Source organism: Dasypus novemcinctus, chromosome 9 (assembly GCF_030445035.2).
Source record: "Dasypus novemcinctus isolate mDasNov1 chromosome 9, mDasNov1.1.hap2, whole genome shotgun sequence".
Lineage (NCBI taxonomy): Eukaryota > Metazoa > Chordata > Mammalia > Cingulata > Dasypodidae > Dasypus > Dasypus novemcinctus.
In genome coordinates, this window is record NC_080681.1 from 99,095,169 (window position 1) to 99,110,224 (window position 15,056).

At 43.0% G+C, this 15,056-nt stretch overlaps 1 protein-coding gene across 10 annotated transcripts in view; it reads left to right on the plus strand.

Annotated features, from left to right (window-relative positions):
• Positions 1–15,056, plus strand: part of KIAA0319L (KIAA0319 like) — a 249,023-nt gene that overhangs the window by 81,820 nt on the left and 152,147 nt on the right. For all 10 annotated transcript variants that reach the window (XM_058303906.1, XM_058303910.2, XM_004472229.4 and 7 more), the window contains exons 14-20: positions 30–181; positions 470–608; positions 2,168–2,327; positions 7,566–7,708; positions 8,552–8,674; positions 9,261–9,351; positions 10,229–10,320. In XM_058303906.1, coding sequence (XP_058159889.1) covers positions 30–181; positions 470–608; positions 2,168–2,327; positions 7,566–7,708; positions 8,552–8,674; positions 9,261–9,351; positions 10,229–10,320 — 900 coding nt within the window. The remainder of the gene's footprint in view (positions 1–29; positions 182–469; positions 609–2,167; positions 2,328–7,565; positions 7,709–8,551; positions 8,675–9,260; positions 9,352–10,228; positions 10,321–15,056) is intronic.

Genomic DNA, 15,056 nt, shown 5'->3' on the forward strand with positions numbered 1-15,056 from the left:
ATTATTTAAATGATTTTCTCTTTGGTTAGAAATTAACAAACCACCTGTAGCCAAAATAACTGGAAATGTGGTGATTACCTTGCCCGTGAACACAGCAGAGCTGGATGGCTCCAAGTCTTCTGATGACAAGGGAATAGTCAGCTACCTCTGGACTCGAGATGAGGGGAGCCCAGCAGCAGGGGTAAGTGTGGCAGAAGCTCAAGAACTAGACAAGGTCTAAGTGGTGAGATAGGGAAGGTAGAGGACCTAACATTCTAATTTGTTTTCAAACCTGGATTGTTCTCTGAAAGCCAGGGAGGCTAAATGACTTGAATAAACAGAGAATGCTGCAGTGCCATTGCAGATCAGGAAATTGCTCAGAATTGAAGCAATCCAGCCAGAAGGGTTTAGCTGTTACAGAACCAGTAGCTGACTCCAAGAAGGAGTGATGTTTTGTTCTGCAATACAGCCATGTTATTCAACCCCACAGGAGGTGTTAAATCACTCTGACCATCGCCCTATCCTCTTTCTTACCAACGTGGTTGAGGGAACCTATACATTTCACCTGAAAGTGACTGATGCAAAGGGTGAGAGTGACACAGACCGGGCCACTGTGGAGGTGAAACCTGGTGAGTTCATTAAGTGATGAGACTGAGTAGAATTGCTGATCAGCCAATTGAGGCCTTTATCCTGAGATTCACTTTCCTCAGCACAGACAGGGCCAGATGGCATGTCCACTTAAAAAAAAAATCTAGAAACTCCAAACTGAAAAATCCTTAGAGACTGTCTGTTCCAACAACACTTCTCCTACCAACACAGGCATATAGACCTCCCCCTACTCATCCCAGATGAAGACTTGAAACTCAGAGAGAGCAAGACTTGCTTAGAGTCACACAGTAGTTGTATCAGAGCCAGGTTTTTGTGCCCGTAGCCCAGCTCTTTCCCCTCTACATGTGATTGATGAGAGAGGGCTTGGGTGCTTTGGGAATTTGAGCACAGGAATAGCTTGCGTCATGATGTCTCATCAGCACCCAGATGCATAAAATAATATATTTTTATATGTTGTGCCTCAGGCTTTATCTGTCAAACCAGGGAAGGTAAAGTAATAGGTATCCTTTATATTTTTTAGATTTGCAGAAATAAAATTTCCCTTTTAAAGAGAACCATATTTTTGTTTTGCTTTGAGGCTAATTTGGTGATAGGGAGGACCTGTATGTGGGGGGTAGGGTGGAGCTTTATAAATTTCTGGGTATCTAATGAGACGATACTAACTTTACACTTACTTTTTATTATCTAGGCTATGCTCATGTCAGAGTGTCTTAGATGGGAAGTGATCTTGGGAGGTCTTCCAGTCCTTGTCCTACCTTTAGGAAGGACAACCTCCAAGATACTCCAAAGTCTTTTCTGTGTTTAAAATCACATCATAGATAGTCTACTAATGATGTAAATTACACATCAGAGTGGCAAATGTGCATCTAAGTAGGTGAATAAGGTACTCTGAACAATCAGTTTTAACGTCTCAGTATAGAATAGTCTTCGGGATATATTCCAAAGTGAAACATGATAGGCTCACAGTTCTAGAGTTATAAAAAGATAGTGCAGCAGCAGTGATGTTGTTATAAACAAATCCCTATTTATTGACTGCCTAGATTTTCTTTGTATTTACTGTTTTCAAAACCTGTAAGGGACTGGTGTACATTCCTGTTATTGATAAGATTATTGAGATTGACATTTTTACCTCCCATTGCTGCTCTGAAGAGCAAAGGTAGACCAAGTATAGCAAGGCAGTGAAAATTAGGTGTGGGTCCAGAGAGGTTGCTTGATTCCTACCATTTGACCTGGGAGTTCAGCAGAGCCAATTGGCAGAGCTTTACAAACAAACCTTGAAGTGTTTCCCTCCTCCCCATCTCCCTTCACTAAGCCCCTGTTGCCTTGCTGCTTCAGCCTATCCCCAGCACAGGTGTGGTAATTCTTAGGTTGGCATAGAGACCAGGAGAGCTTTAGAAGCTTTCCAAACTAGTCCCAGATTGAGTTATTAGGAATTCATTTTTGTTTCTCTTCATTTGAAGAAGGTCAGTTGCATTTCTGGATGTTCTCACTATTTTCCTGTGCCAAAGAAAACTTACAGAGGCACGGCTATGTTAACTGTCCTACTTCTAAAGCCATGACTGATCCACACACTTTCCAGATCCCAGGAAAAACAACTTGGTGGAGATCATCTTGGATGTCAATGTCAGCCAGCTAACTGAGAGGCTGAAGGGGATGTTCATCCGCCAGATTGGGGTCCTCCTGGGAGTACTGGATTCTGACATCATTGTGCAAAAGATTCAACCATACACGGAGCAGAGGTAGTTGGGCAATGAATTTGAGGGGGGGGGGGGTCGGTGAAAAGGAAAGAGCAGGGCCTCCCTTGAACTTTTTGATTGAATGGGAAATAGCATGGATAGATAGAGAAGGGTGGGCTTTCTGATCAGGAACCACTTTCTCCTTTAAAAAAGTAGACACTGTAGCAGGGTGCTGGAGGCCCAGGGCCAAAGGAAGTCCATTACTTTTGAAGGCCACAGTCTAGTAGAGGAGACAGTCAAGTAAACATTTCAGAGTGGATTTGACATAACATGTGGTGCCATGGAAACACAGGCAAGAGCGATTAATTCTTCAGAAGGGTTGGGCGGAGGGTGGACCAAAGATTTTCCTAAAGAAGTAACTTGCACTGACCAAGTACAGGAGAACTAGGAGGAAATTTGGAAAAGGGGAACAACATGAGCCATAGTCTGTCTGGTGAAAGTGCAGGGTTTCCTCTGGAAGAAGTAATTTGGTTTAGATGTGGTAGAATATGGGCTGGCAGTACTGATTGAGAACAATCATATACAAGTCAAGGAGTTTGGTTTTAATAGTTTGGGCAGAAAAGCCCCCATTGGTTTGTTTTATATGTGTGAAGTTTTTGTTTGTTTTGTTTTTTAAAGCAAAGAAATGCCCTAGTCAGATTTTTTTTTAGTTTTTATTTTCATTTTTTTAAAGGGAGATCAGTACTGTGAAGATTAATCTGAAATAGGGAAAGACCAAAGGCTGGGAGTCTAATAAGGAAGATTTTATACTGCTATAGTAAAGAAGTGGTAAAGACTTGAATTAAGGTCCTGGCAGTGGAGATGGCAGAAGAAATGAAATTATGAGAAATTTAGAGGTAAATCAATAGGACTCGGTGACCTTTTGGGTATGAAGGATTGGCTTTTTGGCTTGGATGACTGGATAGATGGAGAATGCTGTTCACTGAGATTATGGATATAGGAGGAGATGGTTTAAAAGGAAAGATAATGAGTTTAGTTTTGACTGTTGAATGTAGGGTGTCTTTGAGCTATATGGGGGGATGTTCTGTCAGATAGTACGATATTGGCTGGAACTTGGGGTGGAAGGAAAAGCCAGAGATAGGGACTCATCATCATACAGGCAGAAGTCAAAGCCCCGAGAGTGGATGGGTCATACTAGGAGAGTGGTGAGAGGGTTGAGGACAGAACTCTGGAGAACACCAGTATTTAAGGAATAGGCAGGGAAGTGGACTTGGCCCAGTGGTTAGGGCATCCGTCTACCACATGGGAGGTCCGCGGTTCAAACCCCGGGCCTCCCTGACCCGTGTGCAGCTGGCCCACATGCAGGGCTGATGCATGCAAGGAGTGCTGTGCCATGCAGGGGTGTCCCTCGTGTAGGGGAGCCCCACATGCAAGGAGTGCGCCCCATAAGGAGAGCCGCCCAACGCAAAAGAAAGTGCAGCCTGCCCAGAAATGGCGCCGCACACATGGAGAGCTGACACAACAAGAAGACGCAACAAAAAGAAAAAAAACCACAGATTTCTGTGCTGCAGACAACAACAGAAGTGGACAAAGAAGAACACGCAGCAAATAGACAAAGAGAACAAATAACTGGGGCAGGGGGGAAGGGGAGAGAAATAAAATAAATAAATCTTAAAAAAAAAAAAAAAAGAAATAGGCAGAGAAAGAAGGTTCAGCAAAGGAAAGGAAGAAACAGTAGCCATACAGGTAGGAAAATCAGGCAGCTGTGCTCTGCTGGAGGTTAAAGACTAACTGGTAGTAGGGGACTATTGAAAGATTCAGATACCACAGGGTTGGGGTGGAGGGGCAGTGAGAACACTAAACAGGTCTTTGGATTTGTGATTAAACCATCAGAACTAGAGCGAGAGCATTTTTCTTAGATGTTGGGGTGGAAGACACAGTGTGTGGTTTGAGGATGCAGAGTTGGTAAGTATAACATCTTTGAAGAAGTTGGTGCTGAAGATAATACGGGAGATAGGATCAAAAGAATACCTTTTTAAGATAGGAAATATTTGAACATATTTATAGGCTTAGGGAAAGGTATAGAGGAAAAGGAGATGGTGGAGCTTTGGAGGTAGGGTAATAAATGAAGGTAGGCTCTGGGAGACTGGCCATGGGCAGGAGTACCGCTTTCTCTGGAGATGGGAGGAAAGAAGGAAAGAGGTGCTATTATGGATTAATTTAGAAATAGGATGAAATTTTGAGAGCCTTCTTCCCAATATCCAGTGTTTTGTCTGTGAAACTGGAGACAAGGCTGTCTGCTTTGAGGAGGTGGGGATGAGGCGGAAAGTCTGAGGCAGGTGGTAATGGTTAGGAGCAGCAACCCCAGGAAAGGATGTTGGCTTTGAGAAAATACTGGAGTCTCAGCCAAGGTTAGAGCCATGAGATGACAGCAGTGGCTCCCAACTCCAGCTACACTATAGAATCACTTGGGGAACTGTTAGGAACCCAGCATTGTCCAAGCCTCGCCCTCAGAGATTGTGATTCAGTTTGTCTGGAGTGAGGCCTGAACACTTAAAATGTAAAAGCTCCCCCGGTGAATCTAATAAGCAGCCAGGCTTCACTGGGTCAGAGACGCATGATTGGAAACTTGATTGGGAGTAGATTGGAAATTTGATTGGGATTAGGAAGGGATTAGGGAAAATAGCTGCTTGGATTCATCCAAGTTGATAGGAATTAGCTGGGTAGGAGCAGCAGAAAGACATCAGTGAGAATGCTGGTGAGAGCATTGTTGAAGGGATGGACCACAGACTTATCCTTACTTTATACAGGGTGTATTAGTCAGCCAAAGGGGTGCTGATGTAAAACACCAGAAATCTGCTGGGTGTTATAAAGGGTATTTATTTGGGGTAGGAGCTTAGAGTTACCTGGCCATAAAGTCTAAGTTACTTCCCTCATCAAAGTCTATTTTCACGTGTTGGAGCAAGATGGCTACTGACATCTGTGAGGGCTCAGGCTTTCTGGGTTCCTCTGGGCTCAGCGCCTCTGTTTTCTCCACAAGGTCAGCTGTAGACGATGAGGCTCTCTAGGCTTGCCTCTCTCCGCAAGGTCAGCTGTAGACTATCAGGCGAACGGCTCTGTCTCTTTCCCTGGGGCTCCAGCTTCAGCATCAAACTCCAACATCAAAATTCCAACATCAGAAAACCCTCAGTTCTGTTCTTTGTAATGCCTTTTATCTGTGAGTCCCCACCCACCAAGGGGTGGGGACTCAACGCCTTAATCATAACTCAATCATGCCCAGGTACAGATCAGATTATAAGCAAATCCAATATCTATTTTTGGAATTCATAACCATATCAAACTGTTACACAGGGGTGAGGAAGAATGCAGCATTAACAGTGGCTCTGGGTTTCTGACTGGGATATAGTGGCTGGATGAATTTAGTTGAGGAATCCAATAGGAGGATGAGCCTAGAGTGAAATAGCATATTACAGCGGGAAAGAGCACAGGCCTTACACCAGACAGGCCTGACCTCTGAGCCTGCTTCATTGTTAGCTCTCTGGCAATGGGCAATTTACTTAACCTCTCTGAACCTGTTTTCTCACCTGTGAAAATTCTAGTATCTATTTTATATGATTGTTATTGGGATCTTATAAAATAATGTTTGTATAGTCCCTAACACACTGTGCTCAGTTAATGGTTATTTATTATAAGTTTATTTTGAGGTTTCTGTGGAAGATCTGGGGTAGATACTCTCTTTTTAAAATTTTTTTAAAGATTTATTTATTTATTTCTGTCCCCTTCCCCCCCAACCCCCCACCCCGGTTGTCTGTTCTCTATGTCTATTTGCTTTGTTGTCTTCTTTGTCCGCATCTGTTGTTGTCAGCGGCACGGGAATCTGTGTTTCTTTTTGTTGCGTCATCTTATGTCGGCTCTCCGTGTGGGTGGCGCCGTTCTTAGGCAGGCTGCACTTTCTGTTGCGCTGGGCAGCTTTCCTTACGGGGTGCACTCCTTGTGTGTGGGACTCCCCTACACCTGGGACACCCCTGCGTGGCACGGCACTCCTTGCGCGCATCAGCACTGCGCATGGGCCAGCGGACCTCCCATGTGGTAGACGGACGCCCTAACCACTGGGCCAAGTCCACTTCCCTGGGGTAGATACTCTAACAAGCATTTTGCAAATATAGATTGGGCTACTCAGGAGAACTGTGGGGAGAAGAAATAAGGACTTGAGGGTTATTGGTATATAGATAGAAATTGAAGCATAGATTAGGTAACTGAGGGGGAGAAATAATGGAAAATTGACCAGAAATCTTTTATGGCAAATGTTTGTTTCTTGACTCTGGAATTTATAATGTGCCATTGTCCACCTTACTGTGCAGCAAGCTTTTAGAGTATCTGTGATGGTGCTTCCCAAACTTTTATGTCATGCCACACAGAGAAAATGATACCAGTTATTTGGCACTTTGGGATAAATTGGCAAGGCTACTTCTGCTGGAGCCAGCTGGTTCCTTTGGGATACCCTGCAGGCTGTGAGGGTCAGTATCTTGGGCACATCCATAACCCAGCATGACCCAGTGATTGGGAAGGTTTGGTTTATGAGATTAGCATGGAGCTCAAGTAGCAGCCTACTGAAGACTGAGGCTAAGGCATGGAGAATAGATTTGTGTTACCCAGATACGAGTTCAAACCTGGTCTGACTTGGATGGAAATCGACATTCAGAAAGCAAACAGGTTCTGGACATGGAATAGCATAATCTCACCCCAGCCACGCCATTGTGTAGGGTTTTCTTGTTGCCGTCATAGGTACAATCCCTGTGGCTATGTTTGGACTTATGGATAATGCTTTTGATGCTGGCCAACAGTTTATATTTTACAAAGTATTTTGGTTTGTCTTACAAGTAACGCAGGCCCAACTCCAACAGTATCACAGTCTTAGCTGTAAAAAGGCTGACAGGAGGAATGTGGTCATAACCAAATCCCCATTTTACTTGTCCTCCAGTTACCCAATTGGAATTGGGCCCTCTTGTTAGCTGGGGCAGTGTAGAGCATTTTTAAAAGCATAGATTTTTGAAAATGACATATCAGGGTTGGGATCTGGCTCTGCCATAAAATAACTGTGTGACCTTGGACAAGTTACTCTGAGCTCCCAGTATTGTCCTCCATAAAATGAGAATGATGCTGATAAGACCTTTCTCACTGGCTTGTTTTGAAAAAATGCATGTAACACAGTTCTGGCACAAACAAAACATGTTTAGTAAATGGTAGCTGCTGCTGCTGTTGATTGCATCAGCTCATTCATACTGTTGGATGTCTCTGCAGTACCAAGATGGTATTTTTTGTTCAAAATGAACCTCCTCACCAGATCTTCAAAGGCCATGAGGTGGCAGCGATGCTCAAGAGTGAGCTGCGGAAGCAAAAGGCAGACTTTCTGATATTTGGAGCCCTGGAAATCAACACTGTCAGTGAGTAATTCCAGGAAGTGGGAACAAGAGTTGCCTGGTGCCCTCAGCTCACCTGTCAGTATCTGCTGTCCTTGGCCTTTTCCTGGGAACATGGAGATAATCACTTCAATCCACTACCATTATGATGAAAAAGTCCTGACTCATCATAGAAGTTCTTTACCTGGGGTCCATGGGCCCCTGACATAGCATTCAGAGGGGCTGTGAGCTTGAATGGGAAAAAATTGCATCTTTATTTTCATTGACTTCTAACTGAAATGTATTATTTCCCTCAATTATGAAGATAAGGAATAAACTACAGTTGTATTAAAAGAACCTCTGGCTTTGAAGCAATAGAAATCAGATAATTTCATATCATATTACATGATGAAATATTTTTACTCATTACTACTGCAAAACTACAACAGTTAGACCCACTTCTAGGTCTTGTTTTACTTAAGGCTTTAATAAAGAGTCATATATTATTGTATCAGAAATTTGTGTTCTTTAATATTTCAAAAATATCTTCAGCATAGTTACTTTCCATTATAATGCTATGTATTTTATTTTTGCAATTAAATTATTCTGAGAAGGGCATCCATGGGATCGAAAAGATTCACTGCTGAGATAGAGAAGCAGCAGTGAAGACAGACTGTAACTGTCTGTCCATGGCTTTTTAAATTGTGCCAGTTTTATCCAACCATGATGATTATTGTGAGCAATATGCCTAGACTGTCAGATTGCCAAAAAATTTTACCACAGAGCATTGTGCAGGAGGTGCTTTAGCATTCTTCATGGCTCTGGGTGCTGGTTGTCCTCACTGGCTCTGACCCCTGTTGACTCTTTTCCCTTTCTTGCTATTGTCAGCTTGTCAGCTGAACTGTTCTGACCATGGCCATTGTGATTCGTTCACCAAACGCTGTATCTGTGACCCTTTTTGGATGGAGAATTTCATCAAAGTGCAGCTGAGGGATGGAGACAGCAACTGTGGTGAGTGTTTTGTTTGGCAGTGTGCCAGCTGGTTTAGTGCTGAATGTGGTTCAGAATTGAGTGGGTGGGTGTTGGTGTTTCTGAGGCAGATGAGCAAGCAAGAAGAACTTTGTGTATTTTTTGTTTGCAGAGGACTTTAACTTCCTTCCTCTACATTTGCTCAAGGTTAGAGGCAAGCTCTGAAACATTCATGTAAGAATAATCAAGCTTAAATCAGAAAGAATAGTCAAGCTTAAATCAGCCCAGCTGTAAGGCTTCCTGTCCTTTGGAGTGCCTACAAGCTATAGCCTAACAGAAGTCCTTAGGTTTCGCTGCCTACCCCCACCACCCCCAGTGCCCTCTGAAAACTCTTTATAGCCAGCCCCACTTCCCCAGGGCCTCAGAGCATGCCTGGAGCAGGAACTGGAAAGCAGGGATAATACAGAATGCTTAAAATGTAAGCTGCCCACAACCTCACCTTCCCTGGAGAGCCCTTAGGGACTTCAAGTCTCCAGAGTGACGTCACCTCCTGCCCAAGGTAGGCACAGCCCAGACCTACCTTCTAAACTTATCTTCACAGCCCTCACTGTTCTGTTTTTCTTGGCAGAGTGGAGTGTGTTATATGTTATCATTGCTTCCTTTGTCATTGTGGTTGCCTTGGGAATCCTGTCTTGGACTGTGATCTGTTGTTGTAAGAGGTAAGATGGATTCTCCTTTAAAACTAATGTGGCCTTCCAGTCATGTAGTCGTTCAACAGATAGGTATTTAGCATCTTCCACGTGGAAGGATGCTGTAGAATCCTGGCAGTGGTTTGGCCCACCAGTGGCATGCACAGAAAGGCTTTCCTCACCCTCTAACCCTCCTGAAGGCAGTAGCACACTCCATCAGTAAAGTGGCTGCTACCTCAATGATTTGCAACCTGGAAAACATGGGGGGATGGGCCTGGATCATATCTCTCAGTTGTGTGTCTTAATACTCCACAACTCAGCCTCACCACCTCAATACCTGTGTTCTTAACTTTTCTGCCCTCCTGTCCAGTTGGGATTCATGTGTGTAAATGTTTTCACATAATTATAGATTTAGATTAGTCATGATTAAATGTTCTGGGTTTTTTTTTTACTTCTGTCATCCTTTCTAGTCATAATATTTAATGGTTATGTTTATTACATGCTTTTCATTATTAATATTATGTATGATTTCTATGTTTACTGTATGCCAAGCACCAAACTAACATTTTATAGGTAATATTTTTAAGATGCATAGCAACCCTTTCCCATTTTACAGATAAGGAAACTTAGGCTCAGAAAAGTTGTATCACCTGTCTGAGGACACACAGTTAATAAGTGGCAGAGCTGAGATTCAAACTATAATATAAACTCACATAGAAAATTAAAAGAACTTTTAAAAAATTCCCACTGCTCTAAGAGAGCCACCATTAACTTTGCTGGTATAATTCCTCCTTTCCCCCACAATAATATGCTCCCCCAGGGCAGGCCCTACATGCATGTCTGTAGTGGTTACCTGAACTCACCTAGAACTCCTTTCCTGAGCAGGGACAGGGGTTGTGTTTTTCAGGCAAAAAGGAAAACCCAAGAGGAAAAGCAAGTACAAGATACTGGATGCCACCGATCAGGAAAGCTGGGAACTAAAGCCAACCTTTCGAGCAGGTAGTAGCCCTGGGAGCTGGGGCATCTGGGTTTGTACATTCTTCTGGTGAAGAGCCACCATCAATAGTCACTTCTTGCATGTGTTGCTAACAGCTATTTGTTGGTGCTGGAAGACCATTTTTCCCCTTTGCCTGATCAAGGCTGATGGTTGAATTTGCCTCAAGTCGGCAGAAGCTCCCTGATGGACAAGCTCTGGTTCCAGGGCTCCCTTCTCAATAGTCCTTTCACTTTGTAGAGGAATTAGGCTCTTGCTTCCCTTTTCCTGCACATTTCCTCTCAGGTTTATTACCTGGAATCCAGCTTTTCAAGTTGCCTCATGTAGTCAGGGTCAGGGTCCTTGTTCTCACTCAGTCTGTCCTTTCTGGGCAGATAACAAGGTGAGGCAGAGATGAGCTCAAAGCCGGTGTCTTCTAGCTTACTTCCTTTTCAGCCATCTTTCCCCTCCCATCTTCTTCTCTCTGTTATTTGGCAGATCCACAGTTTCCATCATTGTCTCAGAGCAGGCAGGAGGCAGCTTCCCTGCTGGCTCCAGCTGCATTGGGCTCATCTGTCAGGTACCTCTCACTGGAAGAATTTCCTATTGCTTCAGCATTAAGATGACATGCAGTGATGGCACTGGCAGTTAGGGCAGGTAGTGGGCCTCCCTTCCTCAGCTAGGCTTGGTCATTTGGTGAAAGGTTTCCATTTCATCATGGATACCACAGGGTAGGTATCTGTTTATGAGTGCTGGACTCTGTGTAAAGGTATTCCTAAACACTGTGCAGTAGAACTATTTTTACACAAAGTATTAAATACTTTTCACACTTAAAGCTCTGATTAGGGAGAGACTGAAGGTGGGGCATAGAAAATTATAAGACCCAGGCTCTACCTTCAGGGAGTTTCAGTCTAGTGAAGGAGAAAAGGCATATCAGAAGAAAATAAATGTTTAGGCATTCTGGGCTCTGCCCCAAGTTTTCTCTCTATAACAGAGAGCACTGAGGGGTGGTACTTAGAGATAGGTAGCCCCACTAAACCCAAGAAAAGTGAGTGCAGAGCTTTCTGCATGGGGGATACTGAGAATAAAGGTCTGGAAGTAAAAATGTGCCAAATCTACCTTCCACACACAACCAGGGTTGTCTTTATCGTGTACTCTCACCACATTTTTGTACCTGTTAAAATCTGTCACTGACTTACTATTTCCAGCACAATGAAGATAGAATTTTTTGGTCTGGTAGACATGGCTTTTGTTTGTAATTTTGTCAGTTTGCTTTCCTGGGATCTTCCTCTTTGCTGATCTTTCTCTTCTCTGAACAATTTTTGCTGGTTTGTATCTCTGTCCTGAAAGCTCTTTCCTATCCTCCCCTTAACCTCCTACTTAAAGTCATATTCATTTTTCTCCCACATGTCTGTTTTTTTGCTATTATGATTATTAATGTATTTGTCTGTCCCCTACCAGTCAGTGAAATCCTTGAGGGCAGAGAGGTATCTTATTCATTTGTGAATAAGAATTGAGACCACTTTCAGTATACCAGAGGCTGGTTATATTGTGGTGAACCAAACAGTCTCTGCTTTTATGCAGTTTATATCAGACAGGCAAACAAATAAATTTACAAATATACAAAATGTGATAAAGATTTAGTAAAGAATAATAATTAAGTTAGAGGGGGGGTGGGGGGGTGGGGTTGAATGGGACCTCACATATATATTTTTAATGTAATATTATTACAAAGTCAATAAAAAATAAAAAAATTAAAAAAAAAAAAAATAATTAAGTTGAGACCTGAAAGATGGGTAGAAGTTAGCCAGATAAAGACTCCAGGAAATAGCATATTCCAGGCAAAGGTCCATCTGCTAGAAGAACACAGGGCATTTGAGGAAGTAGAAGCCAACATGCTAGGTATGGTGAGCAAGGAGGGAGCGGCATAGGCTGGAGAGGTGAGCAGGGACCTAGCCTGAGATTTCCTTCTCAGAACAATGGGGAGTGACCAGTAGTAGTTTTGAGGGGCGAATGATGTAATTTGATTTACATTTTAGATAGACACCTGTGACTACTGTGTGAAGAAACTGGATGGGGGCAAGAGTGGGTGAGAGGAGACTAGATAAGATGCTCTTATGCTTGAGATGATGAGGAAGAAAGGGGTGGATAAATTCAAAGTGCATTTTGGAGGAAGATTGGTAATGTTAGCGATATGCTGGCCAAGGGATATGAGAAAAAGGGAAAATTGAAGGCTGATTCCCAGGCTTCTGCTTTGAGCATCTAGGTAGATTGAGTAGTGGCAGTTCCCTGTGACAGGAAAAAGACTAGAGTAGAAATGTTGGAGAAAACTGAGTGTTTGTTTTAGGACAGTTATGAATGAGGTTGAGGAAATGAGGCTGGAAGATTGACTAGCAAATTGTGGCAAGTTTTGAACATCAGCCTTAGGAGTTAAGCATTTACTGTGAAGGTGATGAGAAGTGACATTTCGAAAGGGCTGGTTTATGAAAATTAGTCAGGTGGCAACATATAGATTGAAGGGCAGAGAATGTAGGTAGGGGAGCCAGCACAGAGATACTTATAATGGTCCAAGGAAGTGATGATGACTCCAAAAGTATGTGTCATTGGGGATGGAAGGATGGGGAGGATAATGACTGATTTCAAGCCTGACAGAAAGAATGATAGTGCTGTTGACAGAATAAGGGATATCTTGTGCAGTGACTGGGTAAATGAAGATGAATTAAATTGAACTCAGCAGAACTGTTTGGACTGGAAATGTACATATAGGAATCTTATACATGCTGGTAAAGATCAGAACCTTATGGGGAGAATGCTGAGAGACAAAAGAAGAGATACAGGGCTGAAGAGCCCAAGAAAGACCATCAGGGTGGGAGGAGAAGAATCACCGGGAAGAGAGGTCATCAGTGTTTGATGCTATAGAGGTCAAAGGATAAGAACTGAGGACATCGGAGAAATTATTGGTCACTAAAAGAGTTAGGGGAGGGAAGCAACTGTGGCTAAAGCAGTTGAGCTTCCATTTACCATATGGAGGCCTTGGATTTGATCCCCAGGACCTTCTGGTAAAAAGAAAAAAGGAAAGAAAAGAAAAAAGGTGTCCCAGGCCTGCACAGTAAGGTGCAGGCCTCCACATGGCATGGAGATAGGTGCAGGCCCCCGTGGGGTGAAGTGATATACCAAAAAGACAGTGATGCAACCAGTTAGGGGAAAAAAGGTTAGGGGAGGATGGTGAATGATGGTAGAAATGAACAAAATTTGCAGGCAGCAATGCAGAACATAGGGGATCATTGGATGGGTGAGGTCCCAGGGAAGGAGGAGGGAATGAGGGATAAAAGAGAGAAGGGGAGATTTGGTGTTAAAATCATTCTTCTGAGGCAGGACAGAAGAAAAAGATGGCGATAGCACCAGGAAATGCCCAGGTGAAGAGGAGAAATTGGAAGGAAGGCTGATCTAAGTACAGTAGACTTCTTAGGGAGAGATGGGGAGGGAGGGGAAGGCCACAAAGACTGACCAGTTGCATTTAGATACCCCAAACCCACGTTGTAAGGCTAGATGAGGGTGAGCAGGGCCTTTTCATGTGGGTGTCCTAGGAGTGGGTCTGGCCATGCCAGAAGCACTGGCTTTTATTCTGGGCTCTGGAAATTAGCAGGTCCATCCCAGAGCAGAGGCACTAGTAGGATGAGCAGATTCGGATTCAAGACGATGTCCTGTGAGGTATATAGGGCATGTGGCAGGGAAAGATGTCATCTGTGGTGTGAGCCAAGATGTTCGCGGGGAAGCAGTTTGACTCAGGATGAGGAGTAACTAGAAATGAGAGCAGTCCTCACCTATGGAGCTCTTTGCCTGGAAGAGCACGGCAGGATGCCCCTCCTCAGGAGGTTGCTTCTAGCCACTTAGTATCAGAGATGTGGTTTATATTCAGCAGCTTGTGTTTTTTGTTTTTTGTTGCTGGTCTATTGATTTTCCCCCAAAACTGTCTATTGAAGTATGATAGATTGAACCATATGAAATTAGTGATAATTGACTTTTTTGACTTATAAAAATGGCGATTTTATGTATCTCAGTCTAATATGTACAGAAAATCATAAGTACAACTTGATGAGTTTTCACACGTGAACATGCCCATGTAACCAACCCCTAGAAGCCCCCTCTTTGTGTTTTCCAGTCACTGTCCCCCCACACCATTCTACCTGGCAATTTACTTCTAATATCTCAGAATATTTTATATAAATGGAATCATTGTGTTTCCTTTCACTAAACATTACATTTATGAGATTCATATATGTAGTTACACATAGCAATAGGTAGTTCCTTCTTATGCTGTATAATTTCCATTGTATGAATATATTATATATATATTTTTGTTGTTGTTGTTAAAGAAGTTGTAGGTTTACAGAAAGTCATGCAGAAAATGAAGAGTTCCCGTAGATCCTTCTATTATTAACACTTTGCATTAATGTGGTACCTTTGTTACAACTGATGAAAGAATATTATTATAATTATACTATTCACTGTAGTCCATAGTTTACATTAGGGGTCACTGCTTGTGTGTTTTTTTGTTTTTTTTTTTAATTCCCCCCACTTGCAGCTTTTTTTTTACATGCTGTCTGCTCTCTGTGTCCATTCGCTGTGCATTCTTCTGGGTCTGTATTTATTTATTTTATTTATTTCCCCTCCCCTACTTGTGGCTTGCTTGCTGTCTGCTCTCTGTATCCATTGCTGCGCTCTTCTGTGTTTTTTTGTTGTTTTGGTTTTTTTTTTGCTT